Source organism: Antechinus flavipes, chromosome 3, assembly GCF_016432865.1.
Source record: "Antechinus flavipes isolate AdamAnt ecotype Samford, QLD, Australia chromosome 3, AdamAnt_v2, whole genome shotgun sequence".
NCBI classification, from domain to species: domain Eukaryota; kingdom Metazoa; phylum Chordata; class Mammalia; order Dasyuromorphia; family Dasyuridae; genus Antechinus; species Antechinus flavipes.
In genome coordinates this window covers 503057333-503071788 of record NC_067400.1, presented here as the reverse complement: position 1 = coordinate 503071788, position 14456 = coordinate 503057333, and the positions used below count along the sequence as shown (strand labels likewise).

The following is a 14456-nucleotide window of genomic DNA, read 5'->3' as shown; positions in this document are numbered from 1 at the left end:
CAAGGAAAAGATAATGACGAATGTTAGAGGGGATGTGGGAAAAGCAGGACACTAACACATTTTTGGTGGATGTAAGCATTCTGGAAAGCAATATGGAACTATGACCAAAGGGTTATCAAACTGTGCACATACCCTTTGATCCAGCAGTGTTTGTATATCCCAAAGAGATCATGAAAACGGGAAAAGGACCCATACTTACAAAAATGTCTGTAGCAGACCCTTTTGTAGTGGTAAGGAACTAGCAACTGAGTGGATGCCCATTAGTTGGGGGATGGTTAAATAAGTTATGATATATGAATGTTATGGAATATTATTGTTCTATAAGAAACTATCAGCAGGATGATTTCAGAAAGGCCTGAGACTTACATTAACTGATGCTAAGTGAAGTGAATAGAACCAAGAGAACATTGTATATAGCAATAAGATCATATGATGATCAGTTCTGATGGATGTGGTTCTTTTCAACATGGAGGTGATCAGGCCAGTTCCAATGGTGATTGGATCCAATTTTGATGGAGAGAGCCATCTACACCCAGAAAAAGGACTACAGGAACTGAGTGTGGATCACAACATAGTATTTTCACTTTTTTGTTGTTTGCTTGCATTTTGTTTTCTTTCTCATTTTTTTCTTTTTGATCTCATTTTTCTTGTGCAGCATAATAATTGTGGAAATGTGTATACAAGAATTGCACATGCTTAACATATATTGGGTTACTTGCCATCTAGGGGAGGGGGGAGGGGAAGGGAGGGAGAAAAAGAATTGGAACACAAAGTTTTGCAAGGATGAATGTTGAAAACTATCTATGCATATGTTTTGAAAATAAAAAGCTTTAAAAAAAAAAAAAAGGAAATTTATATCCATATCCTCCTACAAGCTGAATCAAGAGGAAATCAACCCAGTGTGTTGGATGCCTTCCTCAATTTCTCTTGGTATCATGAAGATATAGGCATTCTGACTTCCCAACTGTCATCTCTCAACGCTGACATATGATCAACTAAACTTTTTTTCTATCATATTTTTCTTGATGATATTCTTTATTCCTATTCCAACTCCATGAAATTTTCTTCATGGTATGTTCTCTCCCATTTCCTTATGTATGATAGTAATTTTTGATTCTTCAGAAATTGTTGTGTTCCCCACCTCACAGGTATAACAATACTACTAATATACTGCTATCTTGTTTAAAAAAAACATACAAGATTGATTTTAAAAAGGGGGGAAGGGGAGTCTTTGTTTCTTAGAGAGGTATGGGGTTATTAAAAGAACTTTGCAATTTTCTAATGGCAACCCAGCCAGTTTTTCTGCCTCTTGCTGAGTTCAATTTGTTTATTTATGCTGTCTTACACCTAATAAATTAAGATTCATTCAACTATATCAACCTGGGCAAAATTCTTCCTCTGTTTGTTTTTTTCCTGTGTGGACTAACTGGCCCTTTTCCCAGAAGTTACAGTTAATAATGTTCTGGAACTTGATGAAATCGCAGCCTGAATTACAAAAGAAGCACCTGTAAAAGATCGCCTTCTATTGAGAATCTTTTATCAACTTAAGATTCTATTACATAATTTCTCCATCACACTGGCAAACAATTTTGGGCAATATTACCTCCCTTATTATTTTTTATTTTTTTTATTTTACCTAATATTTGTTTATGACCAGAAAAATCAATGAACAAGTTTACTTCGATTGTTTTTTTTCAAGGAATCTTGAATAACTTAGATTTGTGAATAAGAATCTCTAAAAGATGTTTTACAAGATTAATTTTCATAAACTGCCATTGATATCATTCCTTGCTTAAAAACTTTCAAATTCCCCTTTCTACCATCATTTCCTTCCTACCAAAAAACTCCTTAATCTAGTAGTCAAAGCCCTCCTAATCTGTCCTAGCTGTTAGAGATATAAAGACAAAAATGAACAGTCCCAGCCCTTAAATAGTTGGTGATTTACATCACCAGTAAGGTTGCTTTCAATCCCTTCCCCCATGCTATGTCAATACAAAAATGTTCTCTCCCTCTTTTCACCTCCCAACTTTCTATGGCAATCCAGCCAGTTTTCCTCCTCCTGCTGAGTTCAACTTGTCCAACTTGTCTTGTTATCCTTTGAGTCTTTTATTTCATATTATGACAGAGTATCAGAGTTAGGGGGAAGGGAAGGAAATAAACATTTATACAGGACTTACTATAAGCTAAGCACCCGCTAAATACTTTTGTAATAATCAACTAATCTCTTCGCTTTAAATTTAAGGAAAAGAAGGTCATAAATAGCTGTGCTTGGATTTAGAACCAAGTCTAATGAAAGCATGTCGAGCTGCAAAACTATTCAATACTACAGATATTCGGTTCAAGTCTTATTCTCCCATAAAATGTTGAATGCTCCTTGATACTACATTTCATTCATTTGTATATCACACAATGTTTTGCCCTGTCTGTACTCGGTTAGCAATTACTGAAAGATTTAATCAAGAGTACATAGTATGCATATGTCTTTAAAATAACTTTTTCAGGAGCTCAAAGATTGAGTTATAATTTCTTTCAGTCTTTTTCATCATCTAATATTTCTTACCCTTTCCACTCATCCGAAAAGTACCCGATTTAAATAAGGATGACAATGTATAAAAGGAACAAAACTGGAAGTCTATTAAATTCTTCAACAAAGCCCCGAATTTTACAAACTTAAGGGGCAAAAACAACAATGAAATCTCTCTCTATGAAATCGGCAGCTTTATTATGGGGCTCTCTTTTCCATAATGTCAATGTCCAATTTGGTGAGATATTCCAGAAGATTGCACTAAAGCAACTACTGACAGTTTGGGGTTACTTCGGGAAGCAGGGACTGGTGACCTTGACAGCTGGAGCAGAAGCCAAGAAAAACCAAAGTGCCTCTTCCGGGCACCAACAGCACCAGCCCCCTCCATGCCTGAAATGTTGTTCTCTTACCCTTGCCCGTTTCCCCGGCTTCAAGACTCTGCTCCAAACCCATTTTCTGAGTCTCTCCAGCTCCACTGTCTTCCTCTTCTATAATACATACCTTCTAACTGCTCTGAGTGTATCTACCCGGTTACTGCCAGACTGTCTCCCGCCACCCCACCCATGGCTTAGCACCGTGCCCAGCACACAAAAAGCGCTTAAAAACAGCTTGTTGCCTTTGCCTTGCTCCTTGAAGGCAGGAGCTGTGTTGGGGAAGGGAAGGAGAGGCTGGGGAAAAGGAGGAAGGGTCTCGTAGTTCTAAATCTGCCCCCCACCTCAACGCTGAGCGCAAAAGCGCCAGGCCCATCCCGAGTGCTTAGGGTTCACCAGTCCAATTGTCCTCCCTCAGCTCGCCGGGAGATCTTCACATCTACCCTAAGGCAGGGAAGCAGGAGAGTCTCCAACCCTGCCCGCCCTCCCGGGGTAACGGTTCAACCCGACCCAGGGAGAGGGCTCCTCACCCGCAGCAACTTCCGGAGGGGAAGACCGGCAGAGAAAGATCCGCGGCCCAAACGAAACGCCAGCAGCGCCATTCTCTCAGCTATCTCGGAGGCTAACGCAGTCGCCTACAGACTCCTGTGAAGGTGCTAAGCTAGGTTAGGCGGTCAGCCAAGGGTTACGTGTAGATAATAGAAGCTACCTACAACCCACCAGCCTCCGGATTAAGCTGGAGATCTTGGGCGGGAACAGTCTCCTTCACCTCCACGAACAACCACACCCCTCGCCTCCACCAATAGGAATAGGACTCCCAGTTCAGCGAGACTCCATTGGCTGAGAGCCAGAAAACGGAAGTGTGAGACAGTCGTCTGAACAGCCTTAAGTTCTGGGCGGGTAGGAGGAAGGGAGCTGCAAAAAGACTCCGGGCTTAGGTTCTGGAATGTATTTTCTAGGCTGAAAAAAGGTCGAGCTTTAGGGTAGAGTTCCTCTAAGCCAAGGCATTCTTTTATAAATGTCGTCCCGAAATAAATCAAGTAAATGAATAAAGTGCTTAATTAACTAGCAAAGCTGTCGCTCCGAGTGCAGAGCACACAATGGATTTCCCTCAAGAGACCCACGAAAAGGTTTTTTATAATTTTAGCGGGGAGGAGATACTATGAAGTAGTCAGGCCTGGTCACACGAGAAGCCTGCCGTCCTGGCAGCCAGAGCCATAAAAACCACTTCATTCTAGCTGTTTTGCCCTTCGTGCCATGAATCCAAATAGAAGGCGTAAGAGAGTCAGGCGCTACTTTGGGGTGGGGGGAGGCATTATTCGGAAGGAAAAATTCCGGGATGGGGGCTTAAGGTGAGGAGCAACCTAATTGGCATTAAGCATAGGAATATGAGGGCATTACTAGAATTGTAACATTTCGAGGATACTTAAGAGGTTGTGGCAATACGTGGTACATTTGGTATTAACAATTTTCTGTCATTTCCCCCCCTCTGATTCTGAGAAGACAGTCTTCTCAATGAATAATTAACTGGTATGACACAACAACACGGGGAAAGGGGAAATAGATTGATCTTGGCATTGACAGAAGCTTGTTTGAGGCAAGCCCCAGCAAGCAAGCAAGTGTTATACACCTGCATAAAGTGCATAAAGAAGAAATAAAAAGGGAGGGGTCCATTTATTTACCGAGTGTCTGATAAAATTCAGGCTCAGACAAGTTTCCAGTCCAATCAAAGGCATTTGTTTAGGGGTTTAAAGGAGACTTAGGTGATGTGTGGTGAGCTTTTTCTTCTCAGAACGCAGCCAGGTGATAAAAGTTCAGATCTTTTATTATCTCCAATATAGCCCGGTTAGCTTAGAGGCCTATCTCTCTGCTTGGTTCCAAGAGCTCTCTCCGAATGTCGCCAAATCCAAAGGTCTGGTCCTTCAGCCTCTGCCTCTGCTTTCTTCAGCCTCCAGCCAGCTCCACTCTTCATGTCATTCCGGTGAAATCTCGACTTGTAGCTTCTTCACTCTGAAGAACTTCTTTGACTAGCCCATTGAAGCTCTATTTATGCTCCTTCAAGAGAGAGGGATTGTGGGTTTTCTCCCATAGTGCTCTCTGGCCCAAAGAGCTTCAAGGGAGGTGTGAACTCATTGAACTCCAATGAGTAAAGGTGTGAACACAAGCCTTGTCTTAATTAGTTCTACTTAGTACCTTGTTTCAGGTTCTGCCCAAAACATCTTCTTGTAAGATTAGATCAACTCTAATTAGTTAGTAGTTAGTAAGGATTCCAACATCTCCCCCTTTCTTTTGTTAGATGAAAACACCAAAGGAAATAGGAAATCTAATCAGATTAGTGGGTTTCTGAAGGGGTACACATAAATCCACCAATATGGGCCAGAACTTTGTAACCGATATACATGGTATACATAAATCCATCAATATGGGAGGCATTACACATAATTTACATAAGCACATAGCAATATAACACAGGCTAGTAGTAATGTAACAAATAACAAGAATCAACCTGAAAATTTACACATGTCCATAAGTCCTAGAAATAGTCCATAAGGAATCCATTGTCCATTAGTTCATGTGCCAGGAATCCAATAGTTCCTGTAAGCTCTGAAGTACTGCAAAAAGTCTCATCAAAAATTTTTCATCTTAAGGAATCCAATGATTCTTGTTAGTTTTTCAAGAACTGAAACAGTCTCATCTTGTCTTAGGAAATCCAATGATTCCTGGGATTTTAAAAAGTTCTTTTAACAGTCTCATTGTCAGCTGATTCTTTCTCCATCTGTGGAAATATAAGCAGATCCTCTTCCCCAAGCAGTTAACCTAATTCCCTTCTATTTACCAAATTTGGGATTTCTCCTCATCATCTGGTAATTACATTGGAGCTGTTTGCACTGGATATTGCCTTGTTGTCTTAAAAGGCCTGTATTCTTCCCAACTGTAATCCTGATTGCTTTTCTGTTGGTTGATGACATCAGAGTCCTGAATTTCTAAAGGCTCTCTGGGTGTAACCTCAGCTGCTATCATGCCCCACCTGTCCTTTGATTGATACTTTGGAGCTGGGCCTTGTCTCTCCTTCCTCTGGATCAATATACATTTAGAGGCCCAATGAAAGCCTCAGTTACATTTTGGACATGGGGTTTTGGGTTTTCTCTCACCCTGTCTTCTCATTTATCTCTGTATCTACATTGGGCTCTTAGATGTCCAATTTTTCCACATTGAAAACATCAACGAGTTTCTCTAGAATTCCTTTACCAAGAAGGACCTTGTCTTTCCATGTTCATCATAGTTTGGGCGTAATAAGCATTTGTGCCCACTGTGGCACAGCGTCTTATGATCTCCTCCAAAGGAGCATCTTTGTTTAGCCACCATATAATTCTTTTGCAAACCTCATTGGCATTTTCCTTAGCCAAATGTCTAGTCATTATTTCTGTTGCTGCATTATCTCCAATGGTTCTTATTACAGCTGTTTGTAAACGTCCCACAAAATCTGCAGAAGGTTCATTGGGACCTTGCTCTATTTTTGTGAAAGCATTATTTCCATCTTTCTGTCCAGGGAGAGAATTCCAAGCTTTTATTGCAGCCTTAGAAATTTGCTCATACACTGTTGTGGGATAATAAATCTGTTCTGAACTCTCTGCATACTGACCTTGACCAGCTAGTTGGTCAAAAGTGATTTGTCCTGTTTGCCTATTGTGTTGGGCTTGAATCCTACATAATTCATGAAACTCTGAAAGCCACAATAAATTTTGTCCTGGTTCAAGACATGTTTTAGCGATGGATTTCCAGTCATTCGGGGTTAAGATTTCATAAGACAAATTATCCAGTAACATCTTCACATAAGATGATGTAGCCCCATAAAGAGTGCAACCCTTTTTCAAATCTTTAATTTTTCCCAAATTAAAAGGAGTGTATTTTCTCTCTTTTTGACCTGAGGAGTTGAGCTCTTCAATCACAGGATATGCATTTATAAAATCAGATATATTTTCTCCTTCATTTTTTGCTTTAATTAATGCTTTTTCTAATCTTGTCAAATTCTGCTTTACAGGAGAAGCTGACTGTGTTTCTGTCTCTCTCCCTCCCCCTTGTTCCACCCATGAAGGGTTAATTGCGGGGGGAGGGTCATGAGATGTGGAATCACCTAATTCCTCCTGCTGTGAAGTATCATACTCAGAATTGTAATTAACTCCATTCTCATCTGATTCGTCCTCCTTTTCACCTAGTAAAGTTGGCACTTCTTCCTCCTGTACTTTCCTTTTCTTCATTCTATCACTTAAATAACTTCTTATAGCCAATTGTATTACATTATATGTATTAATTATGTCTTTGGAAATTGAGTCAGGTCCATTTCTAGTATAAAAAAGATCCCCTCTTTCTAATGTCCACTGCATTGAGTTTGAATTAGATCTGTAGCATTCACCCAGTTTTTCTCCGATTAATTTCCATTTATCTAAATCTAATTCTTTTTCTGTAGAAAACCAAGGACATATGTATTTAACAATTTCTAAAAGTTCAGTGATCTGTTCCAAAATTATAATTAAATTTTGGCTTTCCATAATTTTGACAATGCTCCCTAAACATTTTCCTTGAACAGAAACAGGCTGTTTTCTAAATATCTGTCCCATCTTAGGTGAAATTCTACTTTAACTCTTCTAACAAAATTTCTTTGTTGCACTCACCCTAATTTCTGGGTTGAAGACTCTTTTCCACTGGATCAGGATCAGAGGCTTTTCCACTTGAATCAGGATCATAGCTTTTCCACTGAAATCCACTGAGGGGTCTGTTAGTCCCTGTTCGGGCGCCAAAATGTGGTGAGCTTTTTCTTCTCAAAACGCAGCCAGGTGATAAAAGTTCAGATCTTTTATTATCTCCAATATAGCCCGGTTAGCTTAGAGACCTATCTCTCTGCTTGGTTCCAAGAGCTCTCTCTGAATGTCGCCAAATCCAAAGGTCTGGTCCTTCAGCCTCTGCCTCTGCTTTCTTCAGCCTCCAGCCAGCTCCACTTTTCATGTCATTCCGGTGAAATCTCGACTTGTAGCTTCTTCCCTTTGAAGAACTTCTTTGACTGGCCCATTGAAGCTCTATTTATGCTCCTTCAAGAGAGGGATTGTGGGTTTTCTCCCATAGTGCTCTCTGGCCCAAAGAGCTTCAAGGGAGGTGTGAACTCATTGAACTCCAATGAGTAAAGGTGTGAACACAAGCCTTGTATTAATTAGTTCTACTTAGTACCTTGTTTCAGGTTCTGCCCAAAACATCTTCTTGTAAGATTAGATCAACTCTAATTAGTTAGCAGTTAGTAAGGATTCCAACAGTGATGCACTCTAATGGCTGTTCCTCTTAAGGGAGAGAGCAGCGTTCTCTTTTAAGGGAAACAGCGGTCCAGCAGAGTAAGATGAGGGTTCATATAAAGAAGAAAAAACAGGAGACTGGGAAGAGCAGGAAAACTGGATGATCTCAGAGATTTCCAAAACCTTTAGACAATCTCAGATCAGGTATACATGGGGAAAATCCCAGTATTTGTATTAAAGTAGCAGTGGAAAAAGGTAAAAGGCCCTTTTGCTTAAATGACGTTCTTGAAAGAGTGACAGAATTATTGGGGCTGGAGCAGTGGCTAGATATGCATGGAATAGGTAAAAGATCCTTTTGTTCTAATGAACTCCATGAGAAAAATTGACAGAATCATTAGAGCTGGAGGCAACAGCTAAAATTCTGTCACATTTCATTGGTCCATCATTTTTTAAGGCCCAGAAGTTTCATCTCATAAAACTTCCTTATTCTGAAAACATCCTTTGGTTCTCTGGAGAGCTCTCCTGGACTTCAGGAATCAGTGAGACTTCATAGCAAATTCTAGTGAATTTGTTTCTTCAAGTTTCCCTTTTCTGTTAAATATCTTACAAAATAAATCTTAATACGATTCGTTTGTTTTGCAAATAATCCAGTCGGGTAATAAGAACGAAGTCAAACCTAATAACATCAAGTTAGAAATTTCTAGACCAAAGAATTTATATTTTTCTACTCGCTGCTCTTATCCTTATCTATGATGAGATCCTGGGTCTCTAGGTGGGCATTGATAGAGAAAGCCTGAAGTAGTCATAGGATTATAATACTCCTAAGGCAAGTAGGGAAGCCATTTTAGCTTTAAGTGGGCTTTTTGCTCTTAAAGGTTTTTTTGTTCAAGTACACTTTTGACTATAGGTTCAACCCATGTGGAGGTCTCTAGAAACCCCACCTTTATTATATCCAATCAGAAAGCCAAATTATGATGTCCAACCCTCAAGAGTTATATTTCCCTTGTAAAAGATCTGCTCATATTGTAGATTCTTGCTAATTTATCTGTGAATTTAGTCTGCCAGTTCAATCAGTGGTGTATTCCTATCTTATGACACCTTCCTTTTAATGGCATCTTCCTCCCAGTTAACTGTGAGTTCCACTAAGGAACTTGTCTTTTCTCTTGTTAATTGCTAAAACCCCTTTCTTTGCTAACTCCTCTTGGAATTTAGCCCACTCTAGGTCTATGCCTACAAATTCTTTTGGGATGACTCATAATACCAGCCCATAACCCCAATGTACTTGGGGTTTCACACCACACGCCATCATTTTGGTAGCTAATACCATCATTCTGGTGACCTAGTATAGGAAGGGTCTGACTGAACCCTATAATCTCACAACCTTAATCAGAGATTTAGATACTGCCCACAACAGGCCAAGGGACAACTAAAAAGACTCTATGAAGATCTGACTTGTAAAATGGCCCTTTTAGTTATGAAATTTGATAATCCGCCAATATAGATATATAGGCTAAGGCTAAAAGGTATCTTTTTAATTGGAGTAGATTCTGCCTTCATCCAACTATCTGGTGTATCTATTTCATTCTTCACCTCCAGAATGGAAAGGAACTTCAGTTTTTTACCTATAACGTCTTGTGATGTAGGCTAGCAAATTTTCACATGGGTATTTTTAGGAAATTCAAATACAAACTGAAAAATCAGAAAATTCTGAAATCAGTTCTTGTATTTGGCATACATAAGTATTTGATCTTGTTACTTAAAAAAAAACAAAATTTTCACTAAAAATAAATTTTTATTCACTTATTATATTATCTTTTATTGTTATTATTACATTTATCTGCTAATTTTCCACCCCAAGAGGATGATTATGCTAAGAAACTAATAACAGAACATTTTTATAAGAAAATTATCTACAATATAATACATAACTTAATTATCTTAAAAGTTGCCATATAAATTTCAATTGTAATAAAAGATTCTGAAGTAGGAAATATAAATATGTTGAATAATCAGTTTTGAAACAGTAAGTAGCAAATATGTTTTTGTTAATAAAACATGTTTGTACTGCAGGACATGCTCAATACCCAGGTGGTAATTCCAAATTAAATAATAAACAAATAAAATTGACATTTCCCATTTAGGTAATAGAGAATATTCTTTAAATTACTCTTTTCTAAGGAAAAGGATTGCACTAAAATTCTTTTCTTCAAAACAAATTTGAAGATGTTTCTGATTTAGTTCCCCTCCCCCATATTTCCTCCCCCACTCCCCCACCCCGCTATCCCCCGCCTCCCGCAGCTGAGGCAATTGGGGTTAAGTGACTTGCCCAGGGTCACACAGGTAGGAAATGTTAAGTGTCTGAGATCAGATTTGAACTCAGGGCCTCCTGACTTCAGGGTTGGTGTGATTTAGTCTTTTTAAAAACTATTTATTTATTTATTTTAATTAAAACTTTTTGTTTACAAAACACATGCACAGCTAATTTTTCAACACTGACCCTTGCAAAGCCTTCTGTTCCAAATTTTCCCCTCTTTTCCTTCACCCCCTCTCCTAGATGACAGGTAGTCCAATAAATATATTAAAATATATGTTAAATCCTCTATATATATATATATATATATATATATATATATATATATATATATATATATATACATATTTATACAGTTATCTTGTTACACAAGAAAAGTCAGATCAAGAAGGAAAAAAACTGGGAAAGAGAACAAAATGCAAGCAAACAACAACAGAAAGAATGAGAATGCTATGTTGTGGTCCACACTCAACTCCCACAGTCCTCTCTTTGGGTGTCAGTGGTTCTCTTCATAAGTGAACAATTGGAATTGGTTTGAATCATCTCATTGTTGAAGAGAGCCTCATTTCACTTAGCATCAGTTCGTGTAGATCTCTCCAGGCCTCTCTGAAATCATCCTGCTGATTGTTTCTTACAGAACAATAACATTCTATAACATTCATATACCATGATTTACCCAACCATTCTCCAATTGATGGGCATTCATTTAGTTTCCAGTTTCTTGCCACTACAAACAGGGCTGCCACAAACATTTCTGCACATGTGGGTCCCTTTCCCTCCTTTAAGATCTCTTTAGGATATAAGCCCAGTAGAAACACTGGTGGGTCAAAGGGTATGCACAGTTTGATAATTTTTTGAGCATAGTTCCAAATTACTCTCCAGAATGGTTGAATCCATTCACAATTCACCAATAATGTATCAGTGTCCTAGTTTTCCCACATCCCCTCCAACATTTGTCATTATCTTTTCCTGTCATCGTAGCCAATCTGAGAGGTGTGTAGTGGTATCTCAGAGTTGTCTTAATTTGCATTTCTCTGATCAATAGTGATTTAGAGCATCTTTTCATATGACTACAAATAGTTTCAATTTCTTCATCTGAAAATTGTCTGTTCATATCATTTGACTATTTGTGATTTAATCTTAATAATTATTAGAATAACAGCTTGGTGCCATACATTGTTACATCAATACTCAATTATTCTTACATTATTTTGAAACATTTAAAGATTTTTTTTTTTTTTTTTTTGCTGAGGCAATTAAGGTTAAGTGACTTAACCAGGGTAACACAGGAAGAAAGAGGCCACATTTGAACTCAGGTCCTCCTGACTTCAGAGCTGGTGCTCTATCCACTACACCAACTAGCTACCCCTAGGACTTTTTTAAATCACACATATATCACTAGTAACAGGCAGGTGACAAGATCAAATACTTATTTACTTAGTTTAAAATATAGAAATGATTAAAATTATAGGCTAAATAGTTCAAGTCTTTGCCTTTATCTTATTTTAATAGTTCAGATGTAGCCCCAGTGTTTGCCTAGAAGATTACTTAATATTGGGTTAATACTAATCACTTAACATGATTATAGAAATCTGACATAAACATGGACCCACACTTAACACCATATACCAAGATAAGATCAAAATGGGTCCATGACCTAGGCATAAAGAACGAGATTATAAATAAATTAGAGGAACATAGGATAGTTTATCTCTCAGACTTGTGGAGGAGAAAGAAATTTGTGACCAAAGATGAACTAGAGACCATTACTGATCACAAAATAGAAAATTTTGATTACATCAAATTAAAAAGCCTTTGTATGAACAAAACTAATGCAAACAAGATTAGAAGGGAAGCAACAAACTGGGAAAACATCTTCACAGTTAAAGGTTCTGATAAAGGCCTCATTTCCAAAATATATAGAGAACTGACCCAAATTTATAAGAAATCAAGCCATTCTCCAATTGATAAATGGTCAAAGGATATGAACAGACAATTTTCAGAGGATGAAATTGAAACTATTACCACTCATATGAAAGAGTGTTCCAAATCATTATTGATCAGAGAAATGCAAATTAAGACAACTCTGAGATACCACTACACACCTGTCAGATTGGCTAAGATGACAGGAAAAAATAATGATGAATGTTGGAGGGGATGCGGGAAAACTGGGACACTGATGCATTGTTGGTGGAGTTGTGAACGAATCCAACCATTCTGGAGAGCGATCTGGAATTATGCCCAAAAAATTATCAAATTGTGCATACCCTTTAATCCAGCAGTGTTTCTATTGGGCTTATATCCCAAAGAAATACTAAAGAAGGGAAAGGGACCTGTATGTGCCAAAATGTTTGTAGCAGCCCTGTTTGTAGTGGCTAGAAACTGGAAAATGAATGGATGCCCATCAATTGGAGAATGGCTGGGTAAATTGTGGTATATAAATGTTATGGAATATTATTGTTCTGTAAGGAATGACCAGCAGGATGAATACAGAGAGGACTGGCGAGACTTACATGAACTGATGCTAAGTGAAATGAGCAGAACCAGGAGATCATTAATATACCTCAACAACGATATTGTATGAGGATGTATTCTGATGGAAGTGGATTTCTTTGACAAAGAGAACTAACTGAGTTTCAATTGATAAATGACGGACAGAAGCAGCTACACCCAAAGAAAGAATACTGGGAAACGAATGTGAACTATCTGCATTTTTGTTTTTCTTCCCGGGTTATTTATGCCTTCTGAATCCAATTCTCCCTGTGCAACAAGAGAACTGTTCGGTTCTGCAAACATATATTGTATCTAGGATATACTGCAACATATCCAACATATATAGGACTGCTTGCTATCTAGGGGAGGGGGTGGAGGGAGGGAGGGGAAAAATCGGAACAGAAATGAGTGCAAGGGATAATGTTGTAAAAAAAATTACCCTGGCATGGATTCTGTCAATATAAAGTAATTATTAAATAAAAATTTAAAATAAATAAATTAAAAAAAAAGAAATCTGCCATAAAAGGAGAATTATGTACATAGCTATAGTAAGGAGAAAATATTCCCTTAACTTCATATCAGTCCCAATCGTATACATCAAAACTTTTCAAACTGTGGGTCATGACTCCATATGGGACCCCATAACTGAATATAGGGGTCACAGAATTATGATTTATTATAATTAAATGTTTGATTTGTATACTTATTTTATAGTTTTATATACCTGTGATCACTTAAAAATTTCTGCAGAGAAAAGGGATCATTAGTGATAAACTGATCCAGGCTTAAATGGTGATGTGCTTTCCATTCAAGAGGAATCGAGTCCATAGTCTCATGGCGTGAGAACTCCATTTGCAGTTCATCTTAATAATTATACCTGAAATCAGACTCAGTTACAATAACATAGGTTTAAACAGCAAGTTCAAATAATCATATTTTTGGGTGAACTCATCATTGAGATCATATATCACTGAGAACAAGTACATTTTATAATATCAGACTGAAAACAATAAGAGAATCAAAATTTTAAAAATCATGATATATCTTGCCCTGGTTAGAGATATTTGCTAGAAGCAAGGACCTGATTATAATACATCAATACTGGTCCTAAAGGCTTATGCCCAAGGCTCAGAAAAACTAAAAGAAGCCACATATATGGAACCAGATAGATAGATTTCTTCAGTGGGAAAATTAACTTTCCTAAGATTGCCTTCCTAAGTTTATTCTCAAAAACAGATATCCACTGGCCTTAAATACCAGATTTCATTCTCATTGAGCTGCTGGTATTATTCTTGAAATAGTCGTTTAAGGTTGGCCCAAGGACACCAAAAAAAAAAAAAAAACTAAGAATGAAGCTCAAAAATATATTCAGGGTTGCAAAAAAGAGTTCACCTAAAACAGCAGTATCACTTATTATAATAAGACTAGACAAAACTATTGCCAGTTCTCTCAATTGCTGCAATAAATTTGCTAAA

The 14456-nt window shown here is 37.9% G+C and overlaps 1 protein-coding gene across 1 annotated transcript in view; it reads right to left on the bottom strand.

Annotated features, from left to right (window-relative positions):
• The window catches only part of ACAT1 (acetyl-CoA acetyltransferase 1), a 35487-nt gene extending 31829 nt beyond the window's left edge, over nt 1–3658 (bottom strand). The window contains exon 1 of the mRNA XM_051986934.1: nt 3426–3658. Coding sequence (XP_051842894.1) covers nt 3426–3497 — 72 coding nt within the window. The 5' untranslated portion in view covers nt 3498–3658. The remainder of the gene's footprint in view (nt 1–3425) is intronic.
• Between the last annotated feature and the right edge of the window lie 10798 nt (nt 3659–14456).